This window comes from Salvelinus namaycush, unplaced genomic scaffold (assembly GCF_016432855.1).
Source record: "Salvelinus namaycush isolate Seneca unplaced genomic scaffold, SaNama_1.0 Scaffold173, whole genome shotgun sequence".
NCBI lineage: Eukaryota > Metazoa > Chordata > Actinopteri > Salmoniformes > Salmonidae > Salvelinus > Salvelinus namaycush.
The window spans coordinates 1,931-22,667 of record NW_024058486.1 but is presented as its reverse complement, the minus strand read 5'-3'; the positions used below and the strand labels follow the sequence as shown (position 1 = coordinate 22,667).

The 20,737-nt window shown below is 46.3% G+C and overlaps 1 protein-coding gene across 5 annotated transcripts in view; it reads right to left on the bottom strand.

Moving 5' to 3' along the window:
• Positions 1-20,521, bottom strand: part of LOC120037500 (protein FAM135A-like) — a 34,000-nt gene extending 13,479 nt beyond the window's left edge. For 4 of the 5 annotated variants that reach the window (XM_038983527.1, XM_038983530.1, XM_038983529.1 and 1 more), the window contains exons 1-10: positions 20,430-20,521; positions 19,767-19,940; positions 19,397-19,523; positions 13,163-13,316; positions 6,100-6,177; positions 4,566-4,615; positions 4,096-4,254; positions 3,168-3,241; positions 1,919-2,073; positions 1,230-1,424 (exon numbers count right to left, since the gene is read on the bottom strand). In XM_038983527.1, the coding sequence (XP_038839455.1) occupies positions 1,230-1,424; positions 1,919-2,073; positions 3,168-3,241; positions 4,096-4,254; positions 4,566-4,615; positions 6,100-6,177; positions 13,163-13,316; positions 19,397-19,523; positions 19,767-19,940; positions 20,430-20,479 (1,216 nt within the window). In that variant the 5' untranslated portion in view covers positions 20,480-20,521. The remainder of the gene's footprint in view (positions 1-1,229; positions 1,425-1,918; positions 2,074-3,167; positions 3,242-4,095; positions 4,255-4,565; positions 4,616-6,099; positions 6,178-13,162; positions 13,317-19,396; positions 19,524-19,766; positions 19,941-20,429) is intronic. The other variant, XM_038983528.1, reaches the window with a different exon arrangement.
• Between the last annotated feature and the right edge of the window lie 216 nt (positions 20,522-20,737).

The window sequence follows — 20,737 nt, the reverse complement described above, 5'->3', positions numbered from 1 at the left end:
ACTATCACCTGAACGTCTAGCGTAGTAACTATTTGAACGTCTAGCGTAGTAACTATCACCTGAACGTCTAGCGTAGTAACTATCACCTGAACGTCTAGCGCAGTAACTAGCACCTGAACGTCTAGCGCAGTAACTAGCACCTGAACGTCTAGCGTAGTAACTATCACCTGAACGTCTAGCGTAGCAACTATCACCTGAACGTCTAGCGTAGCAACTATCACCTGAACGTCTAGCGCAGTAACTATCACCTGAACGTCTAGCGCAGTAACTATCACCTGAACGTCTAGCGTAGTAACTAGCACCTGAACGTCTAGCGCAGTAACTATCACCTGAACGTCTAGCGCAGTAACTATCACCTGAACGTCTAGCGTAGTAACTATTTGAACGTCTAGCGTAGTAACTATCACCTGAACGTCTAGCGTAGTAACTATCACCTGAACGTCTAGCGCAGTAACTAGCACCTGAACGTCTAGCGCAGTAACTAGCACCTGAACGTCTAGCGCAGTAACTATCACCTGAACGTCTAGCGCAGTAACTATCACCTGAACGTCTAGCGCAGTAACTATCACCTGAACGTCTAGCGCAGTAACTATCACCTGAACGTCTAGCGCAGTAACTATCACCTGAACGTCTAGCGCAGTAACTATCACCTGAACGTCTAGCGCAGTAACTATCACCTGAACGTCTCGCGTAGTAACTATCACCTGAACGTCTCGCGTAGTAACTATCACCTGAACGTCTCGCGTAGTAACTATCACCTGAACGTCTAGCGTAGTAACTATCACCTGAACGTCTCGCGTAGTAACTAGCACCTGAACGTCTAGCGTAGTAACTATCACCTGAACGTCTAACGTAGTAACTATCACCTGAACGTCTAGCGTAGTAACTATCACCTGAACGTCTAGCGTAGTAACTGTCACCTGAACGTCTAGCGTAGTAACTATCACCTGAACGTCTAGCGTAGTAACTAGCACCTGAACGTCTAGCGTAGTAACTATCACCTGAACGTCTAGCGTAGTAACTATCACCTGAACGTCTAGCGTAGTAACTATCACCTGAACGTCTAGCGTATTAACTATCACCTGCACGTCTCGCGTAGTAACTATCACCTGAACGTCTAGCGTAGTAACTATCACCTGAATGTGTAGTAACTATCATCTGAACGTCTCGCGTAGTAACTATGATAGTAACTATGATAGTAACTATTCCTATGAATAACAACAACACACCTTTGGACTTGGGCAGGTCTGGGCAGTCATCGGGCCAGGTTGTGTCCATCATGGTTGGGGGCCGAGGCTCCAGGAAGGGGCTGGGGAAGGATGCTGTGGCAGCTGCAGTGGAAGAGGATGAGCTGGCCTTAGAGTTGCCGGAGGACGTGGAGCCACTCCGGGGATTATGTATGCCCAGCCACGGCCCGTCCCGATCTGAAGCAGGGAAACCAGAGTATGGAGAAAATCTCAATGACCAAGTAGATTTACATATACCCATTACATTAGGTGAAATGGTGATGCCATAGTAAACTGAATCAACAGACAGAATATATAGAGATGATACACAACAGACTAAATATATTCATAGAGAAAGACAAAGAAACACTTCCATGTTGCCACTTTCCAGTCTCACTTCAAATGTTCAAGGCACTTAGATGAACAAGTTACTGTGATTGTAGGGATCATATTATAAAGTGCAAGCGTGAATGTGATTTTCCCTGATTAATCACAAATTCCTGCTTTTATGACATAACCCTCTATACATACATCATAACCTAGACCGGAAACAATATTTACTTTCCTGACTTTTCTAAATTGAAGTGAACACATCCTTGCTTTAAATAGCTGTCTCTCTAACGGTCTGCCATGTTACTCATAGAAATATAGAAACAGAATCTATTTCATTCCATTTCTATTGCGTCGCTGACCTTCCGTGATAGAGTCCAGGTATCTGTCCTCGAAGATGATTGGCAGGGAGCTGACGTCCCCGTCAAGGTCGGCACATGCAACAGGAAGTGGTGGTAGAGACAGGAAGTAGGAGGAACTCTTGATGGCTGTGGTCATCTGCTGGTGGCTGTGAGCACTGACGTGAGGAGGGGAGAGAGAGAGAGAAGACGTGAGGAGGGGAGAGAGAGAGAGAAGATGTGAGGAGGGGAGAGAGAGAAGATGTGAGGAGGGGAGAGAGAGAGAGAAGACGTGAGGAGGGGAGAGAGAGAGAGAAGACGTGAGGAGGGGAGAGAGAGAGAGAAGACGTGAGGAGGGGAGAGAGAGAGAAGACGTGAGGAGGGGAGAGAGAGAGAAGACGTGAGGAGGGGCGAGAGAGAGAAGACGTGAGGAGGGGCGAGAGAGAGAAGACGTGAGGAGGGGCGAGAGAGAGAAGACGTGAGGAGGGGCGAGAGAGAGAAGACGTGAGGAGGGGCGAGAGAGACGTGAGGAGGGGCGAGAGAGACGTGAGGAGGGGCGAGAGAGACGTGAGGAGGGGCGAGAGAGACGTGAGGAGGGGCGAGAGAGACGTGAGGAGGGGAGAGAGAGACGTGAGGAGGGGAGAGAGAGACGTGAGGAGGGGAGAGAGAGAGAAGACGTGAGGAGGGGAGAGAGAGAGAAGACGTGAGGAGGGGAGAGAGAGAGAAGACGTGAGGAGGGGAGAGAGAGAGAAGACGTGAGGGGAGAGAGAGAGAGAAGATGTGAGGAGGGGAGAGAGAGAAGATGTGAGGAGGGGGGAGAGAGAGAAGATGTGAGGAGGGGGGAGAGAGAGAAGATGTGAGGAGGGGAGAGAGAGAAGACGTGAGGAGGGGGGAGAGAGAGAAGATGTGAGGAGGGGGGAGAGAGAGAAGATGTGAGGAGGGGGGAGAGAGAGAAGATGTGAGGAGGGGGGAGAGAGAGAAGATGTGAGGAGGGGGGAGAGAGAGAAGATGTGAGGAGGGGAGAGAGAGAAGATGTGAGGAGGGGGGAGAGAGAGAAGATGTGAGGAGGGGGGAGAGAGAGAAGATGTGAGGAGGGGGGAGAGAGAGAAGATGTGAGGAGGGGAGAGAGAGAAGACGTAAGGAGGGAAAAATAAAACAGTACAAATCTTCATTTTCTGTTGTTGTGGATTGGTGGTTAATTCATCATAAAAACACACAAACATAGAGACAGACAGGACACACACACGGAAGACATGTTAGTAGTTTGTCTTACTGTAGTTCCTGATAGGCCAGCGCCGTTTGTCTCGGGTGTTCCAGACAAAAGAAGGCCTCTGCAAATCTCCGCACCTGAAATAAGGAGAGCAAGACACCAGAATGAGAACACATGAACAGGGTGAGATGCTGCATGGTCAGCAGGGTTAGTGAGATGCTCCATGGCCAGCAGGGTTAGTGAGGTGCACCATGGTCAGCAGGGTTAGTGAGGTGCTCCATGGTCAGCAGGGTTAGTGAGGTGCACCATGGTCAGCAGGGTTAGTGAGGTGCTCCATGGTCAGCAGGGTTAGTGAGGTGCTCCATGGTCAGCAGGGTTAGTGAGGTGCACCATGGTCAGCAGGGTTAGTGAGGTGCACCATGATCAGCAGGGTTAGTGAGGTGCTCCATGGTCAGCAGGGTTAGTGAGGTGCTCCATGGTCAGCAGGGTTAGTGAGGTGCACCATGGTCAGCAGGGTTAGTGAGGTGCTCCATGGTCAGCAGGGTCAGTGAGGTGCTCCATGGTCAGCAGGGTTAGTGAGGTGCTCCATGGTCAGCAGGGTTAGTGAGGTGCTCCATGGTCAGCAGGGTTAGTGAGGTGCTCCATGGTCAGAAGGGTTAGTGAGGTGCTCCATGGTCAGCAGGGTTAGTGAGGTGCACCATGGTCAGCAGGGTTAGTGAGGTGCACCATGGTCAGCAGGGTTAGTGAGGTGCACCATGGTCAGCAGGGTTAGTGAGGTGCTCCATGGTCAGCAGGGTCAGTGAGGTGCACCATGGTCAACAGGGTCAGTGAGGTGCTCCATGGTCAGCAGGGTTAGTGAGGTGCACCATGGTCAGCAGGGTTAGTGAGGTGCACCATGGTCAGCAGGGTTAGTGAGGTGCTCCATGGTCAGCAGGGTTAGTGAGGTGCACCATGGTCAGCAGGGTTAGTGACGTGCTACTAATCTACTCACTCTGAGTGTGTGATGCTCCACAGCCAGCAGGGCAGCAACATTCTCCTGCAGTGAGACCACCTCCAGGAACTGACCCCACAGAGCCATGAGGAGGGAACACAGCTGGGCCAGGTTCATATTGACCAGCTCTGCCAGCTCGTCCGGGCTCTCCGCCCTCTGCTGTTGGAGAGAGGGGGACATGGATTAGCCCAGTATAGACACCAGGGGGCGCCACAAAGACAAGCTAAAACACAAACACAGGCCCTGTTCCAATACTTCCATGTTTCCTTGAGGTAAGCACATCTCGATTTGATTTAAAATCCAATCATACTCAACGAAGAACTTTGTCCAGGAGTTTAAGTCCAGGACTTTAATCTGGGTCAGGGAGACCTGCCACAGTGCTGGAAGTGATTAGTCCACTAAGTCGACCTATCGACTTGACTATGAAAAGGGCTCAGACAGTGAGCTGATGGCAGAAACTAATATCGTACCTTGACTTGATCACAGAGCTCAGTGAGACGGTTCTCAACGTCTAGTTCCTCTGGAGAAAAGAACAAAGAGCATTAAAACAGGTCCTTTTTCTGATGTCAATTCCACAATCATATACAGATCTGTCGAGTCTGACAGACAGGCTGGTAAATCAACGGTATCATTAGACATAAGAGCCAACCAGATGGATGAAGAGAGGACAAGAAGAGAGCCAGAGAGAGAGAGAGAGAGACCTGGCCCCCGGAGATATGACTGTGACAGAAAAGGACTAGAAGAAGAGAGCCAGAGAGAGAGAGACCTGGCCCCCGGAGATATGACTGTGACAGAAAAGGACTAGAAGAAGAAGAGAGCCAGAGAGAGAGAGAGACCTGGCCCCCGGAGATATGACTGTGACAGAAAAGGACAAGAAGAAGAAGAGAGCCAGAGAGAGAGAGAGAGACCTGGCCCCCGGAGATATGACTGTGACAGAAAAGGACTAGAAGAAGAAGAGAGCCAGAGAGAGAGAGACCTGGCCCCCGGAGATATGACTGACAGATAAGGACTAGAAGAAGAGAGCCAGAGAGAGAGAGAGAGAGAGAGAGAGAGAGAGAGAGAGAGAGAGAGACCTGGCCCCCGGAGATATGACTGTGACAGAAAAGGACTAGAAGAAGAAGAGAGCCAGAGAGAGAGAGAGAGACCTGGCCCCCGGAGATATGACTGTGACAGAAAAGGACTAGAAGAAGAAGAGAGCCAGAGAGAGAGAGAGAGACCTGGCCCCCGGAGATATGACTGTGACAGAAAAGGACTAGAAGAAGAGAGCCAGAGAGAGACCTGGCCCCGGAGATATGACTGTGACAGAAAAGGACTAGAAGAAGAAGAGAGCCAGAGAGAGAGAGAGAGACCTGGCCCCCAGAGATATGACTGTGACAGAAAAGGACTAGAAGAAGAAGAGAGCCAGAGAGAGAGAGAGAGACCTGGCCCCTGGAAATATGACTGTGACAGAAAAGGACTAGAAGAAGAAGAGAGCCAGAGAGAGAGAGACCTGGCCCCCGGAGATATGACTGTGACAGAAAAGGACTAGAAGAAGAAGAGAGCCAGAGAGAGAGAGAGAGACCTGGCCCCCAGAGATATGACTGTGACAGAAAAGGACTAGAAGAAGAAGAGAGCCAGAGAGAGAGAGAGAGACCTGGCCCCTGGAAATATGACTGTGACAGAAAAGGACTAGAAGAAGAAGAGAGCCAGAGAGAGAGAGACCTGGCCCCCGGAGATATGACTGTGACAGAAAAGGACTAGAAGAAGAAGAAGGCCCACCTGTGGAGAGAAGGAAGTGTGTGAATAAACGACAGACAGAGGACTATGACAGGCACTGACCTCTAGGACTTATAGTGACTGAAAGACTGAAGGATTGAAGCACACAGAAAGATTACCAGGTGTGTGGGGGAAACAAACCAAAAGAGGAGAAAGCAAAGAAACCAAACGGGAAAAGATATGAAGAAGCAGGATGAATTGAGGGTAGAGGGAAGGGACGGAGGGTAGGGTTCAGGTAGGGGGACATACCTATGAAGACGTGCCTTTGGTCTGGAGGGAAGGGTCTTCTGAGTACTCTCTCATAAAGGACTTGCATGCTGGGCTTGGCTAGTAGGAGTGATTGGCACATATATCAGGGCATGTTTAACCTAGCTGTTGTTGTTACTATGCCCTCTAAGGTTAGAATGGATTCATAAGTACTTGATCATGTTCACCATGAAACATTTGTTGTGACTGTAACTAACAGTCTGTGAAGCACCAGACCACAGCTAGTTGTAGGGAGGAGAGTTGATGTTGTGACTGTAACTAACAGTCTGTGAAGCACCAGACCACAGCTAGTTGTAGGGAGGAGAGTTGATGTTGTGACTGTAACTAACAGTCTGTGAAGCACCAGACCACAGCTAGTTGTAGGGAGGAGAGTTGATGTTGTGACTAACAGTCTGTGAAGCACCAGACCACAGCTAGTTGTAGGGAGGAGAGTTGATGTTGTGACTAACAGTCTGTGAAGCACCAGACCACAGCTAGTTGTAGGGAGGAGAGTTGATGTTGTGACTGTGACTAACAGTCTGTGAAGAACCAGACCACAGCTAGTTGTAGGGAGGAGAGTTGATGTTGTGACTGTGACTAACAGTCTGTGAAGCACCAGACCACAGCTAGTTGTAGGGAGGAGAGTTGATGTTGTGACTGTGACTAACAGTCTGTGAAGCACCAGACCACAGCTAGTTGTAGGGAGGAGAGTTGATGTTGTGACTAACAGTCTGTGAAGAACCAGACCACAGCTAGTTGTAGGGAGGAGAGTTGATGTTGTGACTAACAGTCTGTGAAGAACCAGACCACAGCTAGTTGTAGGGAGGAGAGTTGATGTTGTGACTAACAGTCTGTGAAGCACCAGACCACAGCTAGCTGTAGGGAGGAGAGTTGACGTTGTGACTAACAGTCTGTGAAGCACCAGACCACAGCTAGTTGTAGGGAGGAGAGTTGATGTTGTGACTAACAGTCTGTGAAGCACCAGACCACAGCTAGTTGTAGGGAGGAGAGTTGACGTTGTAACTAACAGTCTGTGAAGCACCAGACCACAGCTAGTTGTAGGGAGGAGAGTTGATGTTGTGACTAACAGTCTGTGAAGCAGCAGACCACAGCTAGTTGTAAGGAGGAGAGTTGATGTTGTGACTAACAGTCTGTGAAGCACCAGACCACAGCTAGTTGTAGGGAGGAGAGTTGATGTTGTGACTAACAGTCTGTGAAGCACCAGACCACAGCTAGTTGTAGGGAGGAGAGTTGATGTTGTGACTAACAGTCTGTGAAGCACCAGACCACAGCTAGTTGTAGGGAGGAGAGTTGATGTTGTGACTAACAGTCTGTGAAGAACCAGACCACAGCTAGTTGTAGGGAGGAGAGTTGATGTTGTGACTAACAGTCTGTGAAGCACCAGACCACAGCTAGTTGTAGGGAGGAGAGTTGATGTTGTGACTAACAGTCTGTGAAGCACCAGACCACAGCTAGTTGTAGGGAGGAGAGTTGATGTTGTGACTGTGACTAACAGTCTGTGAAGCACCAGACCACAGCTAGTTGTAGGGAGGAGAGTTGATGTTGTGACTGTGACTAACAGTCTGTGAAGCACCAGACCACAGCTAGTTGTAGGGAGGAGAGTTGATGTTGTGACTAACAGTCTGTGAAGCACCAGACCACAGCTAGTTGTAGGGAGGAGAGTTGATGTTGTGACTGTGACTAACAGTCTGTGAAGCACCAGACCACAGCTAGTTGTAGGGAGGAGAGTTGATGTTGTGACTAACAGTCTGTGAAGCACCAGACCACAGCTAGTTGTAGGGAGGAGAGTTGATGTTGTGACTGTGACTAACAGTCTGTGAAGCACCAGACCACAGCTAGTTGTAGGGAGGAGAGTTGATGTTGTGACTGTAACTAACAGTCTGTGAAGCACCAGACCACAGCTAGTTGTAGGGAGGAGAGTTGATGTTGTGACTAACAGTCTGTGAAGAACCAGACCACAGCTAGTTGTAGGGAGGAGAGTTGATGTTGTAACTAACAGTCTGTGAAGCACCAGACCACAGCTAGTTGTAGGGAGGAGAGTTGATGTTGTGACTGTAACTAACAGTATGTGAAGCACCAGACCACAGCTAGTTGTAGGGAGGAGAGTTGATGTTGTGACTAACAGTCTGTGAAGCACCAGACCACAGCTAGTTGTAGGGAGGAGAGTTGACGTTGTGACTAACAGTCTGTGAAGCACCAGACCACAGCTAGTTGTAGGGAGGAGAGTTGACGTTGTAACTAACAGTCTGTGAAGCACCAGACCACAGCTAGTTGTAGGGAGGAGAGTTGACGTTGTAACTAACAGTCTGTGAAGCACCAGACCACAGCTAGTTGTAGGGAGGAGAGTTGATGTTGTGACTAACAGTCTGTGAAGCACCAGACCACAGCTAGCTGTAGGGAGGAGAGTTGACGTTGTGACTAACAGTCTGTGAAGCACCAGACCACAGCTAGTTGTAGGGAGGAGAGTTGATGTTGTGACTAACAGTCTGTGAAGCACCAGACCACAGCTAGTTGTAGGGAGGAGAGTTGACGTTGTGACTGTGACTAACAGTCTGTGAAGAACCAGACCACAGCTAGTTGTAGGGAGGAGAGTTGACGTTGTAACTAACAGTCTGTGAAGCACCAGACCACAGCTAGTTGTAGGGAGGAGAGTTGATGTTGTGACTAACAGTCTGTGAAGCACCAGACCACAGCTAGTTGTAGGGAGGAGAGTTGACGTTGTAACTAACAGTCTGTGAAGCACCAGACCACAGCTAGTTGTAGGGAGGAGAGTTGACGTTGTAACTAACAGTCTGTGAAGCACCAGACCACAGCTAGTTGTAGGGAGGAGAGTTGATGTTGTGACTAACTAACAGTCTGTGAAGCACCAGACCACAGCTAGTTGTAGGGAGGAGAGTTGATGTTGTAACTAACAGTCTGTGAAGCACCAGACCACAGCTAGTTGTAGGGAGGAGAGTTGACGTTGTGACTAACAGTCTGTGAAGCACCAGACCACAGCTAGTTGTAGGGAGGAAAGTTGACGTTGTAACTAACAGTCTGTGAAGCACCAGACCACAGCTAGTTGTAGGGAGGAGAGTTGATGTTGTGACTAACAGTCTGTGAAGCACCAGACCACAGCTAGTTGTAGGGAGGAGAGTTGATGTTGTGACTAACAGTCTGTGAAGCACCAGACCACAGCTAGTTGTAGGGAGGAGAGTTGACGTTGTGACTGTAACTAACAGTCTGTGAAGCACCAGACCACAGCTAGTTGTAGGGAGGAGAGTTGATGTTGTGACTAACAGTCTGTGAAGCACCAGACCACAGCTAGTTGTAGGGAGGAGAGTTGACGTTGTGACTAACAGTCTGTGAAGCACCAGACCACAGCTAGTTGTAGGGAGGAGAGTTGATGTTGTGACTAACTAACAGTCTGTGAAGCACCAGACCACAGCTAGTTGTAGGGAGGAGAGTTGATGTTGTAACTAACAGTCTGTGAAGCACCAGACCACAGCTAGTTGTAGGGAGGAGAGTTGACGTTGTGACTAACAGTCTGTGAAGCACCAGACCACAGCTAGTTGTAGGGAGGAAAGTTGACGTTGTAACTAACAGTCTGTGAAGCACCAGACCACAGCTAGTTGTAGGGAGGAGAGTTGATGTTGTAACTAACAGTCTGTGAAGCACCAGACCACAGCTAGTTGTAGGGAGGAGAGTTGACGTTGTGACTAACAGTCTGTGAAGCACCAGACCACAGCTAGTTGTAGGGAGGAAAGTTGACGTTGTAACTAACAGTCTGTGAAGCACCAGACCACAGCTAGTTGTAGGGAGGAGAGTTGATGTTGTGACTAACAGTCTGTGAAGCACCAGACCACAGCTAGTTGTAGGGAGGAGAGTTGATGTTGTGACTAACAGTCTGTGAAGCACCAGACCACAGCTAGTTGTAGGGAGGAGAGTTGACGTTGTGACTGTAACTAACAGTCTGTGAAGCACCAGACCACAGCTAGTTGTAGGGAGGAGAGTTGATGTTGTGACTAACAGTCTGTGAAGCACCAGACCACAGCTAGTTGTAGGGAGGAGAGTTGACGTTGTGACTAACAGTCTGTGAAGCACCAGACCACAGCTAGTTGTAGGGAGGAGAGTTGACGTTGTAACTAACAGTCTGTGAAGCACCAGACCACAGCTAGTTGTAGGGAGGAGAGTTGACGTTGTAACTAACAGTCTGTGAAGCACCAGACCACAGCTAGTTGTAGGGAGGAGAGTTGATGTTGTGACTAACTAACAGTCTGTGAAGCACCAGACCACAGCTAGTTGTAGGGAGGAGAGTTGATGTTGTAACTAACAGTCTGTGAAGAACCAGACCACAGCTAGTTGTAGGGAGGAGAGTTGACGTTGTGACTAACAGTCTGTGAAGCACCAGACCACAGCTAGTTGTAGGGAGGAGAGTTGACGTTGTAACTAACAGTCTGTGAAGAACCAGACCACAGCTAGTTGTAGGGAGGAGAGTTGACGTTGTAACTAACAGTCTGTGAAGCACCAGACCACAGCTAGTTGTAGGGAGGAGAGTTGACGTTGTAACTAACAGTCTGTGAAGAACCAGACCACAGCTAGTTGTAGGGAGGAGAGTTGATGTTGTGACTAACTAACAGTCTGTGAAGCACCAGACCACAGCTAGTTGTAGGGAGGAGAGTTGATGTTGTAACTAACAGTCTGTGAAGCACCAGACCACAGCTAGTTGTAGGGAGGAGAGTTGACGTTGTGACTAACAGTCTGTGAAGCACCAGACCACAGCTAGTTGTAGGGAGGAGAGTTGATGTTGTAACTAACAGTCTGTGAAGCACCAGACCACAGCTAGTTGTAGGGAGGAGAGTTGACGTTGTGACTGTGACTAACAGTCTGTGAAGAACCAGACCACAGCTAGTTGTAGGGAGGAGAGTTGACGTTGTAACTAACAGTCTGTGAAGCACCAGACCACAGCTAGTTGTAGGGAGGAGAGTTGACGTTGTGACTGTGACTAACAGTCTGTGAAGAACCAGACCACAGCTAGTTGTAGGGAGGAGAGTTGACGTTGTAACTAACAGTCTGTGAAGCACCAGACCACAGCTAGTTGTAGGGAGGAGAGTTGATGTTGTGACTAACAGTCTGTGAAGCACCAGACCACAGCTAGTTGTAGGGAGGAGAGTTGACGTTGTAACTAACAGTCTGTGAAGCACCAGACCACAGCTAGTTGTAGGGAGGAGAGTTGACGTTGTGACTAACAGTCTGTGAAGCACCAGACCACAGCTAGTTGTAGGGAGGAGAGTTGATGTTGTGACTAACAGTCTGTGAAGAACCAGACCACAGCTAGTTGTAGGGAGGAGAGTTGACGTTGTGACTAACAGTCTGTGAAGCACCAGACCACAGCTAGTTGTAGGGAGGAGAGTTGATGTTGTGACTAACAGTCTGTGAAGCACCAGACCACAGCTAGTTGTAGGGAGGAGAGTTGACGTTGTGACTAACAGTCTGTGAAGCACCAGACCACAGCTAGTTGTAGGGAGGAGAGTTGACGTTGTGACTAACAGTCTGTGAAGCACCAGACCACAGCTAGTTGTAGGGAGGAGAGTTGATGTTGTGACTGTAACTAACAGTCTGTGAAGCACCAGACCACAGCTAGTTGTAGGGAGGAGAGTTGACGTTGTGACTAACAGTCTGTGAAGCACCAGACCACAGCTAGTTGTAGGGAGGAGAGTTGATGTTGTGACTAACAGTCTGTGAAGCACCAGACCACAGCTAGTTGTAGGGAGGAGAGTTGATGTTGTGACTAACAGTCTGTGAAGCACCAGACCACAGCTAGTTGTAGGGAGGAGAGTTGATGTTGTGACTAACAGTCTGTGAAGCACCAGACCACAGCTAGTTGTAGGGAGGAGAGTTGATGTTGTGACTAACAGTCTGTGAAGCACCAGACCACAGCTAGTTGTAGGGAGGAGAGTTGATGTTGTGTGTGGAGATGTTAAGTTATACACGTAGCTGGTTTGACTTGGTTAGGTGTTTTAAAGGGACAGTACGACATTCTGGCAATGATGCCCTTTATCTACATCCCAAGAGTCAGATCAACTTGTGGATACCATTTTTATGCCTCAGTTAACCATCTATAACTTCCATTATATACTGAATGCAGAGACATAAAATGGTATCAAAGAGTTCATCCATAGAAAACGGCTTAAAGGCCCAAATCTTGCACTATATCCCTTTAAGAACATCTGAACATCTAAAACCAACTACAACAATGTCGTACCGTCCCTTTAAACGTCAGGACATAAGAGGCGGCACATCAAAGACAGCCTACTGTCTATATACTAATGCCTTCTTACAGTGCAGGGTATAGGTGTCCACTAGGCTACAAAGTGAAGGGTCAGAATAGCTCAGCAGTACCACATCAGTTGGTGGTGGATATGATATGTGGCCCACCACCAGGACACTACTACAGGAAGTCAGCACTCCAAAGGTGAGCAAGTCAACTACTACCATCAACTTCCTTCTAGAACGGCTGACAGGACTTCTTTTTGTGTGAGGCAGGGAGCAAATGATGACATGCAAATACTATGATAAACAACACAGCCAGTTCATGAAGACAAAATGTAAAATACATCCTACTCATTCTAGATACAGACATTCAAGAGCAAGAGAAAAGCACAACATTAAACAAGAGTGTTGTAACAGTAAAGTCTCGCAGCAGGCTAGATGTTTCTGGATCATGTTGGGGTGTAATACATAGCTGAATGTCCTGTCATTCTCTCACTGGGTATCAGGGCTCTCTAAATCTAATGCATCAACTCAAACCCTGCAGTCAAATCAAGCAGCAGGTCCAGCGTTGTCATGTCAACACTACAACGGAGGTAATAAATGGACTACGGGGGAATGACCCAGTCTGTCAGCGCCACAGATCCATTACATCTGTGGAGCATCAACATCCTGCAGTTTCTTTCCATTTCAGTTGACACTGTTTTTCTCCATGCAGCCACCTGGCAATGTGATGGGTGTGTGACTGTTCCTAGTGTCAGAGAGCCGGTGTTACCATGGTGCAGTGTAGGCCTACCTAGCTCCATGCGGTGAGAGGAGGGCAGGTCCTTGCTGACGGAGGTGAAGTAACCAAACAGGCCCTGGTAGGCCAGCAGTAGGCTGGCACAGAGACTGTGGTGAAGACTGAAAGCATGCTGCAGACATTGATCTGACACCAGGAATGTTCTGCCCTGAAGGGAGGGAGACACACAGGGTGTTAATAACAGGTCATAACAGGCTATAACATGTCACAGAGACTGTGGTGAAGACTGAAAGCATGCTGCAGACATTGGTCTGACACCAGGAATGTTCTGCCCTGAAGGGAGGGAGACACACAGGGTGTTAATAACAGGTCATAACAGGCTATAACATGGCACAGATGCTGTGACACACACACAGTTAACACAAGGTCACAGTGAAGAGAATGCACTCCATTTTGGTTTACTAAGCAATGGCTGCTTTCTTAACTTCAAATCGATTGTTCCCCTTTTATCCTATTGATATTATTATGCTGCTTTGCCTGGGCCAAGATCTTTCTAATGGGCCAAGATCTTTCTAATGGGCCAAGATCTTTCTAATGGGCCAAGATCTTTCTAATGGGCCAAAATCTTTCTAATGGGCCAAAATCTTTCTAATGGGCCAAAATCTTTCTAAATGGGCCAAAATCTTTCTAATGGGCCAAAATCTTTCGTATCTGATCACATTTTCTGTCTGTTATGGGAAGAATTAGCTGGCTTGGTAAATCCATCAATTTTCTCCAAGCAGCAGAAGCACACTAGGCAAGGTAACTTTCATATCTGGAGAAATCCTCAAATACATCACTCAAAGACCAGCATCTCATCAGGCCTGTCATTTGGCAAAATGTAACATGTAAAATATGCAGCTTGAACATGATATGAATCATATAACCATATCCCTTCCATTTACTGCCTGCAATTAATATGAACCATATCCCTTCCATTTACTGCCTGCAATTAATATGAATCATATAACCTTATCCCTTCCATTTACTGACTGCAATTAATATGAATCATATAACCTTATCCCTTCCATTTACTGACTGCAATTAATATGAATCATATAACCTTATCCCTTCCATTTACTGACTGCAATTAATATGAATCATATAACCTTATCCCTTCCATTTACTGACTGCAATTAATATGAATCATATAACCTTATCCCTTCCATTTACTGACTGCAATTAATATGAATCATATAACCTTATCCCTTCCATTTACTGACTGCAATTAATATGAATCATATAACCTTATCCCTTCCATTTACTGCCTGCAATTAATATGAATCATATAACCTTATCCCTTCCATTTACTGCCTGCAATTAATATGAATCATATAACCATATCCCTTCCATTTACTGCCTGCAATTAATATGAATCATATAACCATATCCCTTCCATTTACTGCCTGCAATTAATATGAATCATATAACCATATCCCTTCCATTTACTGACTGCAATTAATATGAATCATATAACCTTATCCCTTCCATTTACTGCCTGCAATTAATATGAATCATATAACCTTATCCCTTCCATTTACTGCCTGCAATTAATATGAATCATATAACCTTATCCCTTCCATTTACTGCCTGCAATTAATATGAATCATATAACCTGATCCCTTCCATTTACTGCCTGCAATTAATATGAATCATATAACCTGATCCCTTCCATTTACTGCCTGCAATTAATATGAATCATATAACCTGATCCCTTCCATTTACTGCCTGCAATTAATATGAATCATATAACCTTAACCCTTCCATTTACTGCCTGCAATTAATATGAATCATATAACCTTATCCCTTCCATTTACTGCCTGCAATTAATATGAATCATATAACCTTATCCCTTCCATTTACTGCCTGCAATTAATATGAATCATATAACCATATCCCTTCCATTTACTGCCTGCAATTAATATGAATCATATAACCTTATCCCTTCCATTTACTGCCTGCAATTAATATGAATCATATAACCATATCCCTTCCATTTACTGCCTGCAATTAATATGAATCATATAACCTTAACCCTTCCATTTACTGCCTGCAATTAATATGAATCATATAACCTTATCCCTTCCATTTACTGCCTGCAATTAATATGAATCATATAACCTTATCCCTTCCATTTACTGCCTGCAATTAATATGAATCATATAACCTTATCCCTTCCATTTACTGCCTGCAATTAATATGAATCATATAACCTTATCCCTTCCATTTACTGCCTGCAATTAATATGAATCATATAACCATATCCCTTCCATTTACTGCCTGCAATTAATATGAATCATATAACCTTATCCCTTCCATTTACTGCCTGCAATTAATATGATGTGAAATAACCTGTATAGTACCACTGACTGGATAGCCATTACTAAGGAGGATGGCTGTTATGAAACTAGGAGAAGAGGTCGATGGATTTCACTGCTTTCTGAGCTGTCTGTCTGTCTGCGTGTCTGTCTGCGTGTCTGTCTGCGTGTCTGTCTGTCTGCGTGTCTGTCTGCGTGTCTGTCTGCGTGTCTGTCTGCGTGTCTGTCTGCGTGTCTGTCTGCGTGTCTGTCTGCGTGTCTGTCTGCGTGTCTGTCTGCGTGTCTGTCTGCGTGTCTGTCTGCGTGTCTGTCTGCGTGTCTGTCTGCGTGTCTGTCTGCGTGTCTGTCTGCGTGTCTGTCTGCGTGTCTGTCTGCGTGTCTGTCTGCGTGTCTGTCTGCGTGTCTGTCTGCGTGTCTGTCTGCGTGTCTGTCTGCGTGTCTGTCTGCGTGTCTGTCTGCGTGTCTGTCTGCGTGTCTGTCTGCGTGTCTGTCTGCGTGTCTGTCTGCGTGTCTGTCTGCGTGTCTGTCTGCGTGTCTGTCTGCGTGTCTGTCTGCGTGTCTGTCTGCGTGTCTGTCTGCGTGTCTGTCTGCGTGTCTGTCTGCGTGTCTGTCTGCGTGTCTGTCTGCGTGTCTGTCTGCGTGTCTGTCTGCGTGTCTGTCTGCGTGTCTGTCTGCGTGTCTGTCTGCGTGTCTGTCTGCGTGTCTGTCTGCGTGTCTGTCTGCGTGTCTGTCTGCGTGTCTGTCTGCGTGTCTGTCTGCGTGTCTGTCTGCGTGTGTTCTGAGCTGTCCCATTAGGTCTGGCTACATGCATGTTAGAGTGACGAGGGGACTGAGCATTGTCTCCTGCATTCCCCTTCAGTGAGCATGTTGAATTCAGGCATCAACCCAATCTGTGTGTGTGTGTGGGGGGGGGCTTCTTCTTCCCCATCTCATCTGTCAATAACCTCTCCTACCACAACTTATTTTCCTTCTGCCCTGTACCTTAGTCTTCAAAAAGTACAGCTTGTCCCTGGCAGCAGAACACTCATTCTAATAGAAGTCATTACTAGCAGCTTGACCCTGGCAGCAGAACACTCATTCTAATAGAAGTCATTACTAGCAGCTTGACCCTGGCAGCAGAACACTCATTCTAATAGAAGTCATTACTAGCAGCTTGTCCCTGGCAGCAGAACACTCATTCTAATAGAAGTCATTACTAGCAGCTTGACCCTGGCAGCAGAACACTCATTCTAATAGAAGTCATTACTAGCAGCATGACCCTGGCAGCAGAACACTCATTCTAATAGAAGTCATTACTAGCAGCATGACCCTGGCAGCAGAACACTCATTCTAATAGAAGTCATTACTAGCAGCTTGTCCCTGGCAGCAGAACACTCATTCTAATAGAAGTCATTACTAGCAGCTTGTCCCTGGCAGCAGAACACTCATTCTAATAGAAGTCATTACTAGCAGCTTGTCCCTGGCAGCAGAACACTCATTCTAATAGAAGTCATTACTAGCAGCTTGTCCCTGGCAGCAGAACACTCATTCTAATAGAAGTCATTACTAGCAGCTTGACCCTGGCAGCAGAACACTCATTCTAATAGAAGTCATTACTAGCAGCTTGACCCTGGCAGCAGAACACTCATTCTAATAGAAGTCATTACTAGCAGCTTGTCCCTGGTTGCAGAACACTCATTATAATAGAAGTCATTACTAGCAGCTTGACCCTGGCAGCAGAACACTCATTCTAATAGAAGTCATTACTAGCAGCTTGTCCCTGGCAGCAGAACACTCATTCTAATAGAAGTCATTACTAGCAGCTTGACCCTGGCAGCAGAACACTCATTCTAATAGAAGTCATTACTAGCAGCTTGACCCTGTCAGCAGAACACTCATTCTAATAGAAGTCATTACTAGCAGCTTGTCCCTGGTTGCAGAACACTCATTATAATAGAAGTCATTACTAGCAGCTTGACCCTGTCAGCAGAACACTCATTATAATAGAAGTCATTACTAGCAGCTTGACCCTGGCAGCAGAACACTCATTCTAATAGAAGTCATTACTAGCAGCATGACCCTGGCAGCAGAACACTCATTCTAATAGAAGTCATTACTAGCAGCTTGTCCCTGGCAGCAGAACACTCATTCTAATAGAAGTCATTACTAGCAGCATGACCCTGGCAGCAGAACACTCATTCTAATAGAAGTCATTACTAGCAGCATGACCCTGGCAGCAGAACACTCATTCTAATAGAAGTCATTACTAGCAGCTTGTCCCTGGCAGCAGAACACTCATTATAATAGAAGTCATTACTAGCAGCTTGACCCTGTCAGCAGAACACTCATTCTAATAGAAGTCATTACTAGCAGCATGACCCTGGCAGCAGAACACTCATTCTAATAGAAGTCATTACTAGCAGCTTGTCCCTGGCAGCAGAACACTCATTCTAATAGAAGTCATTACTAGCAGAATAAGGGTCACAAAATACAGATAACCTTCGGACATCACGGTTGGAAGATTCCCGGAATTAGGAGGGGAATAAGTATGAAATCTGTGAATCCTCCAACAGGATTTCTGGATGAAGGTGTACTAGACGGGTCGGTTATTTGGTTAATATGCTGTTGGTCGATTTCTTTAGATCTAGATATATTTTCATGGCACACAAGACAGCTGTCTGATTCCTGCCCGTCTCAGTGGACTAATCCGTTGCGGAGGCAGCGGGGATGGCACAGTCCATCACTAAGACAGGCATCAGCCAAGAGGGTGTTTGCTTTGGTACCTCAAGCAATTTGATAGAATGGAGAAAATAAGCGAAATTGCATTGGTTTTCCATAAATGTCTAGTGCTTTGGACCCGACACCGTTTATGAGAGTATTCCTGAGGCCTACAGTACAGTATGTGTGAAGATAATGCTTTAGGTATCATTTAAAATGTTGAGTTAAGAAGGTGAGTGTGGCTTAGATGCACAAGACTCGTCTCTCTTCAGAACGCGTCTTGTTTCATATTAACTGTGTGAATGGTTTGCCCTTTGATTGTTAACTTCTATCAATTCACCATGACACCAGTAGTACATTTACCTTTCATTCTCATCTATCTATGTTTGTTTTGTTCCGGTCATTTCTGTGAACGGATTCAACATGTTATTATTTGGCCTACAGTCAGGGAAGAAGAAGAGCTACTAGAAGCCATTAGTGAGAGATGACTGATTTATCTGGAGGTCGAGGACTAATTGGTTTGTAATTACCATTCTCCATGTCAGAGTGAACACGTTGTTTGCAGAGCTCACAACCTACGCTACACTCGTGAGGAACTCGTTTTGGTTTATTTCATTCCATTTAAGAGTTTGGTCAATTTATTCATTGTATTATGTTTGGAGCGCTCCTGTTAATATTGTGTAAGGACGCGCACCTGATTATCCATACAAGTAGACCTAGGCTACCTGGCCTGTGTGCAAATGTAGAAATGTGTCCATTTGGGGAAGTCTGATAGTATCTGTGATTGTCTTAACTCACCACCACTAATGAGCTGTGGAGCTTCTTAAAGTGTGTATTTCTTTACCTCAAACAGCAAGTCAACAAATTATGTTTTTACATCCATTGAGAATGACAATAGTTCCTCAATGTATTTGAAAAATCTTTCCAGCTTTCTCCCTTCGATAAAAGGGAAAATGTCAAGGTCTGATCCAGTGGAAACGTCATAGCAGGAGCTATGAGGAGGGTCAGGAAAATGTATTTTTCTTCTGGTTATGTTGATCTCTGGCTCCGTCTTGAGTAATTTGTGCGTCTTAATTATTCAATCACAGTGCCCTTAAAGCATCAGACAAGCTCAGTACATATAGCTGATTTTATAGGGTGTGTCTATATATGGAAAAATACATGTTTTAGAACAGACAACTCAGACGAGAAAATTTTTAGAGGAAGACAGCCCTGAGGCCTAATCTATACTTACATCAGCAGACAGCTGTTTGACATAGCTGGTTCCAAACACCACATTCTCCAGGGCCGGGATGACAGAGTCTTTACTCTGCTGGGGGGCGTTGCGGTTCAGCCATGTACTCTTCACTAGCCGGGGGAAGCTACAACACACAAACAGCCATTAAGGAATCAGGCCTTACTGGTCAACACCTTTCAGTTATACTGCACTGAAGACAAAGAACTGGAGGTTGGATAAATATAGTGTAGATTTACATGTTAGTCATTTAGCAGACGCTCTTATCCAGAGAGACTTACAGGATCGATGCTTATTTATTGAAGTGATGATATATCCAAGTCAGTCCCAAGTCACACCCTATTCCCTATACAGTGTGTCTGTGTGTTACCTGATGAGGGGTTGGTGCAGGGCAACCAGGGATGCGTGGACGGCCATAGAGACCACAGACAGGTGGAAGTAGTCGAACATGATATTGATGTGTTGGTGGATGCCTCGGTTCAGGCTAAAGTGCAAGCGGAGCGAACGACTGCTGATGTTCTGCAGGGAGCTGAGCTCCTCGGGCCTAGTGGGAAAGAACGGATCTGCTGGAGAAACTCAACTCATACAATAGAAAAATGTATTCATATAAACAAATAACGAATATAAAAAAAACTGTGCGCAATGTTTCCATCTAAAGTATTGGAAAATATTAGACTTGGAATGCACTGCTGCACACTCCCTTGGTATAAACAGACCCCATCAAACGTGTCTACAAAGTGCCGGCATACACGGTTTATTAAGGACACCATAACAGAGATTCAAAAACACAATCTTTATCTAAAAATAACCAGATCTGGGTTAAAATAGTAGTTGAAGAATTTAAAAAACGTTATCTGGGCTTGATTGAGCTTGCCTGGTGTATTAGTAGCAAACCTGCAACCCCCATCCATCTGGCTGTCTGGGCAGGCTAAAGAAAACACTAAAAGTACAGTATCTAGGATTTCAAATGGTGTTTGAACACAGGTTTGGTAACAGCATGAGAAGCACAGTGTTGGGCCATGATGAAACGTACGAGAAGTCTCCATCTGTGAAGTATAACTCCAGAGAGAGCTGGAAGTCCATGTCATTGAGGGATTCTTCTACCTGAAGAGGGATAGAAACAGACAGGGGAAACAATCATTTCAGAGGGGGAAGAGAAACTGAGAGAGTCATAGTGAAAGTGAGCCTATTTCCCATCGACAGAGGAACTGATTTCCACCATGACAACAACCCAAGAGCACCATTCGCTAGCGTACTACGTAGTATGAAGCAATGTGGAGTACTGGGCATGCATTCTTAGTAGTATGTACTTCGTAGTATGAAGCAATGTGGAGTACTGGG